The sequence below is a fragment of the Cryptomeria japonica genome, chromosome 4 (genome assembly GCF_030272615.1).
Source record: "Cryptomeria japonica chromosome 4, Sugi_1.0, whole genome shotgun sequence".
NCBI classification, from domain to species: Eukaryota; Viridiplantae; Streptophyta; class Pinopsida; order Cupressales; family Cupressaceae; genus Cryptomeria; species Cryptomeria japonica.
This window is the reverse complement of record NC_081408.1, coordinates 626,477,210-626,486,008: the sequence shown is the minus strand read 5'-3', so window position 1 is coordinate 626,486,008 and position 8,799 is coordinate 626,477,210. Positions and strand designations below refer to the sequence as shown.

Here is an 8,799-nt window from a genome sequence, read left to right as displayed (position 1 = left end):
CTTTTTTTTCTCTAAATTGGTAAATTTTCCTTTTTTTGACAGGGTTTGGTAAATTATTCTCTTGTTAAGAATCCCTTCCTCATCTTGAAGACCAAAAATGTCTTCTTCCTCTGATAAAAGAGCATCCAGATCACCTTGGGGTGAAGTCACCAAACCATCCTCTCAGTCCAAATCCCTAACAATAGAGGGATCCAATACTTTCACTTGGAAAACATGAATATCTTTAATAACCAAACTTTCCTAATCCTCATATGGAGTTGAGCCATTCACTTGTTTGGAATCATGAAACACAACAGGGCCCTAATTTATTTGCCCCAAAGTGGAGGATTTAATGTTGATGGGTTCAACAAAAGCCTGATTGGTAGTTCCCTCCACCAAATTTGACCTGTTATCCCTATTCATTTCTAAAAGTTCATGTTTCTCTAAAGAAGAGGCTTTTTCCTCTATAGTGTTCTTTGTCTACTCCTTAGCTTTGGATGTTTCTCCATTATTTGTGACTACCTAAGAAACGTTCCTTTCCATTATTGATTTATCATTCATTTCTCTTTCTATGTTGAGATCTATGTCACCCATATGCGAATGAGCCAACCCCTTCTTTTGATTATTATCTAATTCCTCCAGTTGAACTATCTATGGGCAAGCTTCTCTCTTCTCTGCCATGTCTGATCTAAGTTGTGGAGCTAGATTTTCCTTTTCTGATAGAGCATATAGTTTATTAATAAATACCATCCTGTTCTAGATCTTTACCCTTCTTGTCTTTAATGTAGTATTCAGTAACATACCCAGTACCTTTACACTTTTTGTTGTTCTCCACAATTTCTTCCACCTCTTTTTTCTATAACCACACACCTTCAATAATCTATAATTCAATGGCTTTTGGCAGGGGCGAATGAGGCCTCCAATAAATACAAATTTTGGCATAGATACTAAAATCCTTTTTTTTTTCAACCGGCTCATCCACACAGATAAACCTCCCTAATTTATTACCAATAAGTTTCAAAGTTTCAGGATCCTAATACTCATTTGGTAGCTTATACAATCAAATCTAGATTGGGATCTCTTCAACAATAGCCTTTAATTGATCTAAGTTTTGGGACCAATTTCAGATATAAAAATCCATACCTCCCATCATGAATGGTCCATTATTTAGCATCCACTGCTTCTCTATGACATGTCCACAAACAACTAGGTAAAACCCATTTGGGAGAGTGTTCAGAATTAAATTTTTTCCCCACTACTCATTACACCATTCACGAACTCGGGTGAAGGCTGGCCATTCCCTAGCCCACTCCATAAAAAGGCTCTATCTTTCAACATTTCAGTTGTCTCTTTCTACTACTTATTTTCAATGTGTAAAGTTAAAATACGATTCTAAGAGGTATCAATACTTACCTTTTTCGTCTTCATTTGTTCTCCAACCCCTTTCAGCCTTCACAACTTGTGTTCAATATCCTTAAAACTACTAGGGGGACCGACGTGCAACCTCGATAATCCCCTTTAATTTTGTGGATTATGCCATCCTTCTTTCCTCTGATGTTGTTTTTCTGGGAACCTCTTGGATTGCCCATGTGTCGAATCCTCCCAAGTCCTACCCAGGGGGCACCAAACATTGTTCTGGTATCCTCCCTTTCTGGCCCAAGGAATCATGCTAAGTTCAACCTCTGTGAAACCCTAACCATCCTCCTCGCAAAGCCATTTTTTTATATTATAATTTATCCTAATATAATAACTATTATTAATAATAAAAAAATTGAAAATATAAACAGTAGAGTGAAAATAAACTTTTTTTAATGACTAAATGAAAAATATTTAAATTTATGATTAAAAGTTATTAGTACTTGCCTACTACTATTGCAATCAGTTGCACCCATTTTCATTAACTCGTTATTACTAAATTGTTTTTCCACCAATTATATCTACGAATTTTTTCTTCCCATGTTTTTAAATTTTTTTTTTTAATAGTTAAGATGCATGATTTTTAAGTTTTCAAATTACAGAAATTGTGTTTCTTCAATTTAATTGGCTCAAATAATTTGCATCTTATTACCAGATTTCCTGGATCCTCTTTCTACATGAAATTTTTTAGGCAAATTTTTAGGTCATTAAAATAATATTTAGTATGGTTTAATTTTCTTTTGCAATTATTTAGAATCTATGTTGCTTTATTTTAGTTATCCTCGCAATTGGTAATATAAAAATTTGATAGTAAATCTAAACTTTTGTTTTATTTGATATATGTTACAAGGTAACTACCATGGCAAATAAATTTTACCTTTATTATTGAAACTAGGTGAAAATGTTTTGATGCTAGAATTAATTGATTATTAATTAATTGTGAAATAATAAATATTAATACAATGTAATATAAATAATTTTTTTCTCTCACTTTCATCTCTTTTGGTATAGTAAACATTTAAATTTTCTTTACTACTATGATCTGTGCACTAATCACATTCTCAAATAAATATTAAATTTTAGAAGAGTTACATTATTCTAATTGAAAAAAATTAAATAAATAAATTTTATATAATTCTTTTAATTAATCTATTCTATTTGCAAATTGTTTGCAAAAAACATATTCAATTACTATTAAAAAAGGGTTAGGATTATATTTTAATTAGGGTTAGATTTATAGCTTAGTGTAGAGTTTAAATAGGAGTAGAGTTAAATTAGGGTTAGGACTACGATTCAATGAGTGTTTAATTAAGGTTATAAAATAAATTTTTGAGTTAGGGTTAAATTATGGTTATAGTTCAAATATGGTTGGGGTAAGGGTTAGGTATAAAGTTAAATTGGAGTTAGGGTTAATGATCAATTAGGCATACAGGTAAAAATTTTGATTTAATGTTAGGGTTAAATTATGGTTAGGATTCAAAGAGGTTTGGAATACAATTCAATTAAGTTAAAGTTATAATTGAAATTAGAGACAAGACTTTTATTAGAGTTAAAATAGGGTTAGGATAAGGGTTAAGATTAGTGTTCAATTTAGGTTAGAGATTATTATGATTTTGAAAAAGTATTAAAAAACAAGTGCTACATAGTGGCTAGTACTTGCCTTGTTTTTAGTATAGTTTTGATAATAATTATAATTTAATTTATTAAGTAGAAAAAATTAAAAAATTAAATTAAATTAATAAGGAAAAGGAATAAGTAACTCTTGAAATGAAATGTCTTTATATTTTTTAAATTTTTTTAAAGAATAAGTGATATATTTTTATATTTAATTTTTTCTAAAATAGTAATATAATAATAATAATAATTTTATACTAATTTTAAAATATTATAATAATAATAAAAATATGTGATATATTAAAAATAATTTAATATTAATTGAAATATAATATAAGATGGTATAATAATATTGTAATTTTAATTATTATAGTATTTTTTTATTATTATATCTTACATAATGTAATTTTGTTATTATTTTGAAATCTATATAGAAAAATCTATAATGTAGAAAAATATTTTCTATAATATTTTAAATTTAAAAATATAAATCTTAACTTTATAGAAATCAAGTTTATTTTGAAAATAATAATAATAATTTTTTTGATTGGTACAAAATAATTGATTAATTACTCTAATGCTATTAAATATCTTATTGATTTTATTACCTATATTTTGTGAAATAAAAAAATATTAAAATTTATATATCTATATACAAAAATCTATCATTCTTTAAAAAAATGTTTTTATATTACCAAATTTTTTAAACCAATCATAATGTAGAAAAATATTTTCTATAATATTTTAAATTTAAAAAATATAAATCTTAACTTTATAAAAAATCAAGTTTATTTTGATTTTTTTTTTTTTTAATTGCTACAAAATAATTGATTAATTACACTAATGCAATACTAATAAAAGAAATTACACCACTAAATGTAATTAAAATAAAACAAAATTGAATACATAAATATGAATTTAAACAAATTTGAATTTAGTGTAATTAAACAAATTTGAATACATACCTAATATAAAATAAAATTATTCTCGTGAAAAAAATAAGATTAATAGATAAAACTTGAACTCTTTTAATTGCGGCACCGTCAATCAAAAATCTGAAAGCTTTCACGCTTTTTTCCACCCACAATTTTGGTTTCGGATTACATCACAAGTTGACATCTGAAAATTGAAAACATCGTATGATTTTTTACCGAAAGCTATTCTCCAAAATCCGAGCAATTTAACAGAAAGAGATAAAGGCGACTTCACCTGAAGATTCTAGACTGATGAGAAAGCAGACAAATATATCACGCGCGTGCTTCATTTTATGGGAGTCTCAGAAAGTTTTCTGGTAAATCCTTGAAACCAAAATGAAACAATCAGACATTCTGCCATGCCAAATTCAACAGTGGTATCCCCGTTTTCACAGCGTTTCTATCAGAACGATTCTCCTTCCCTTGCCTGAATCCTTCATTGATTTTCTGTTAGATGATGGTGGATTATTTCTCCCTAAAACCAACGAGGACGAGGATGCATTACCAGCACGAGTAAAAATTACATGCCCAGATCTACAGGCAGAAGATTATCATCCTTGGCAAGAAGAAGAAGAGGAAGAGGAAGGAGGAGGTCAGCATCCGGCAAACGCAGCAACGTTTCCAGATTTAGAGAAGGCCGTAAAAGAATCCATTAAAACCCTCGGAGGGTTCGTCTTTCCTAAACTAAACTGGAGCGCCCCCAAGGATACCGCGTGGATCAGCACTAATGGTACTCTCAAATGCTCATCTTTTAGCGAAATTGTTCTTCTTTTAAAGGCATCGGACAGTTTGGTGCACGATTTATGCCATGCATTTGATAGCTGTGAAGACAAAACCCTAGAAAGGCCCTCACAATTTTACCTCGCATTACGGAAATGGTATGATTTGAGACCTGAGATGGAGTTTAGAGGGTTTGTTAAAGGGGGCGTCTTAGTGGGTATTTGTCAAAGAGAAGTTACAGGCTTTTATCCGGCTTTACTGGAGAAATTGGATCAGCTTGAGGATTCTATTTTTGATTTTTTTAGGGAATATATTAGCGAAAAATTTGAAACCCTAGATTATGCTTTTGATTGCTATGTGAGAAAAGATGGCAAGGTAAAATTAGTTGATTTTAATCCGTGGGGGGGTTTTACACTGCCTCTGCTTTTCACCTGGGAAGATCTCGGAAGTAAGTATGTGGAAGCTGATGAGAGGATTAATGTCATGGTGGCCAATAGGGCACTAAAAGGGGATTTGAGATTGACTGATAAAACAGAGTTGAATTTGAGGTTGAGAGAAGAAGGGTATAAATTGGATTTTAGGGTTGTGGAAAGTGAGGGTTGTGTACAGCCGAGCCTTAGGGCTTCTAGTGGGGTTCCTTATGATTATATTGATACGGGGCCTGGCAGTGCTTGGGATGAGTTTTTGAGAAAGGCTGATGAGGAGATTAAGAGACAGGCCAATGCCGCAGGTGCATGAAACCGGTTCATGTGGACGTAATAGGAACAGTGATCAATGCTCGTAGTTCTGCAGATCTTGCCGCCTTAACAGACAACTTCAGGTTTTTTGTATTGTACTCTTGGTACCCTTGTAATTTCTCGCCCTGTTTGCTATCATAGTTCGGTGTACTTCTCAAGTCTCACTAACCTGTTTGAGCCAATCTGGGTGTTAATTTAATTTCTTTCTTCATTTTCTGCACATGTTTGGCTCAAAGTTTCTCTGTATATAAAGCTATAATTTAAGCAAAAGTATATACTACTTTTTTCTGTTCACAATAGTGTTTTGAGTTTTTGATTGATGTTCATCTAAAGGGGTATTGACAGACTCATTTAAGAAAGCTAACGACTTTTTTAATTATGAATTTTACAATATTTAAGAATCAGTGAGGTTGCTAATAATGCTGACCATAGTCTATGGATCTGTTTTTGATAATCCATATTTTTAGATGAAGGTATTCCCTCTATTAGAGGAAGCAACCTGCAGCGAGGGTTCAATAGCCAAAACTGTATTAGACTGATGCAAGTCAATAGAAACAATTGTTTTCATTCATTCTGCCCTCTAAACTGCACCTTACATGTCTGTAAAGTTTTTTAAATGCTTCTACACCTTACATGATTGCACATTCCTAAGTTGAAATCCTAAAAAATGTGTTCTCTATATTACTCCATTGGACAATGACAGGTCTAGGAGAGGCCAACATGGACACTGAAGGACAATGGACGCATTCACCAAGTTGTCACTTTACCACACTTGAAGACCAAATGGAGATAGTCATCTTGGGAAGCGTGAGGCTAGATGAAAGTTGAGGTTTGATGTTGCCCCGATAGATTTATAGCATTCTGCCCACTTACAGAAAAAAAGGTTTAATTAGTTCTGTGGGTTATCATGGAGAGAGCTATGTAATCAATTCTGAGGAATGTCTGTGATTCAAAATCAAAGGTCTTCCAATTGGAAACAATGTATCTACTATTACAGGTTGTCCTTGTGAGTTCTCAAGAGATTTTTCTAATTTTCTTCAATTGTTTTGAAGAAAGTTATTCAAATCATAAATGCAATGAGGACCATACCTTAAAATGAAGGTTCAAGCTATATGACTATTTACAAAGATGGTTCACTGACCTACCCTTGCATGTGCAGCACAAGAGGCTGGCAAAATTTTTATGTTGAAATTACCAACATGGGAGATTGTAACATCTACATTGTTGTTGCTGTTGAAACTCGTCATCGGATCAATAGTGACATTTCCAGACCAGGTGAATTTGCTCTTAGCATATGCGAACTCTGATCCCCATATTGAAATGTTTCAGGACGCTGTCTGCCAAAGCAATTACATGCATATTTTTTAATGGTAGAGATTTAAAAATCCCTATAGTCAACAAGGACATGAGCTTATCAACAAGTCTACACTGCCTTGCTATAGTCAAGGACATCAGCTTATGGAATTAGTATCTATAACTGAGATTAGTTGTCTTTACCCTGATTGGTCCAAAAGACAGGCATCAGTTTCCTTGTTAGTGGATCTAACATGCAACATTGAAAATTTACAGCCAAAGGTGTGGGTTGAGGTTTCCTCAAACCAGCCAGGAACAGTTGTTGTTCCAGAGGATTCTTGGAGGACAACAGACAGGTACAAAATTGATTCTTCTCAGATAGACTTTCCAGTATGAGTGACATTATCAGTTTTTGATCAAAATGCCATAGAATTTAAGAATCAAATGGAAGGAGTGTTCAGTGTAGAAAATGGCAGATACGCTTCCCCTGTCGTCAAGGAAAAATTGGTCACTTGGCAAGAGAAGATCATTTTTTACTCAGCATTGTTTTATGTGTGATAGAAGAGTGCCCTACTGTAAGTCAGACAGCAGCAGTAAACTGTATAAATGGCATGCTTGAAGCCCTTGTGAAAGGACAAAAACTGGCAAACCAGAGAACACAAACCTATCTTCCAAAAATTTACAAAGCATTATTAATGTTGATGCAGAAATGTCTCAATGCTTCAATGATGGCTGTAAATTTAACAAAAAAAACACTTGTTATAATGCTCATGGGTATCTTGACAAACTTGATGTAGAAGGAAGAGTTGATTGCAGAGTTTATAATATAGTTAATGAAGGCAGGTCAGGGTTTCATCTAACCTCTTCATACAAATCAGGGTTTTTGCCTTGAAAGTGTAAAGAGCTAGAGATAATTGCCCAAATCTTCTACTTTGTAAACAAATTATTTTTCATTGTAATGAAGACATTTCTTGAATTAATTATATCTGAACTCATCTTAGGACAGTGTGGAAAGTGTAGTTAAGGTGGGGACATGACAGTCCACCCTTCCCAAATTTGCTTGTCGTCAAGCAAAATTAGCTTCTTATGTAGTTAGATGAGGACAGCTATAACCTCAAATGCAGTACTTCATATCTAGTTATTTTCATATAGAAATCTCATACTGATAGTAATCATAGACAATCATGGAGTAGTCAAAACCAGGCTTGCAAAACTCGGCGAGCAATTCAAAAACTCGCGAGTAATCGCGATCCATAATGCCGCGCGAGTTAATTGCGGAAATACTCGGGCCGATTTTTTTATATACTCGCCGCGATTTTTTTGGCAAATAATCGCCGTTAATGGCCAAAACCCGCCCGAAACGCGGCACAAAATGCGAGAAAAACGCGACTTAAGTCGCAGGCAAAAAAAAAACCGAAGTCTTTATTCCATTTCGCGGCTCGCGCGACTCCGGAAGGCAAAAAACGCCACGCGATTTGCATAGGGTTTGCATTTGCACGCACGACCAGGTATCTTTTTGTATTGTTTTATTTCGAATACACAGTCATTTTGACTGTGTAATACACAGTCATTTGAAATGACTGTATTGTTTGCATTTGCACGCACGACCAGGTATCTTTTTGTATTGTTTTATTTCGAATACACAGTCATTTTGACTGTGTATTACACAGTCAAAATGACTGTATTGTTTGCATTTGCACGCACGACCAGGTATCTTTTTGTATTGTTTTATTTCGAATACACAGTCATTTTGACTGTGTAATACACAGTCATTTGAAATGACTGTGTATTACACAGTCAAAATGACTGTATTGTTTGCATTTGCACGCACGACCAGGTATCTTTTTGTATTGTTTTATTTCGAATGACTAAGACTGTGTAATACACAGTCATTTGAAAATGACTGTGTATTACACAGTCACAGTCATTTCAAATGACTGTGTAATACACAATCATTAGTAATTACAATTTACAGTCATTTCAAATGACTGTGTATTACACAGTCATCAGTCATTTGAAATGACTGTGTAATACACAGTCATTTGAAAATGACTGTGTATTACACA

The 8,799-nt window shown here is 33.0% G+C and overlaps 1 protein-coding gene across 1 annotated transcript; it reads left to right on the top strand.

Moving 5' to 3' along the window:
* The first annotated feature begins 4,048 nt into the window (after positions 1–4,048).
* On the top strand, positions 4,049–7,709 carry LOC131079049 (uncharacterized). Its single transcript, XM_059220007.1, has 2 exons — positions 4,049–5,523; positions 6,144–7,709. The coding sequence occupies exon 1, from the start codon at positions 4,320–4,322 to the stop codon at positions 5,439–5,441; it is 1,122 nt and encodes a 373-aa protein (XP_059075990.1). The 5' UTR covers positions 4,049–4,319; the 3' UTR covers positions 5,442–5,523; positions 6,144–7,709.
* Positions 7,710–8,799: the final 1,090 nt, after the last annotated feature.

Bases quoted from the DNA above. Each gene is read 5' to 3' on its own strand.
- LOC131079049 (XM_059220007.1), top strand. From the start codon at position 4,320: ATGAAACAATCAGACATTCTGCCATGCCAAATTCAACAGTGGTATCCC.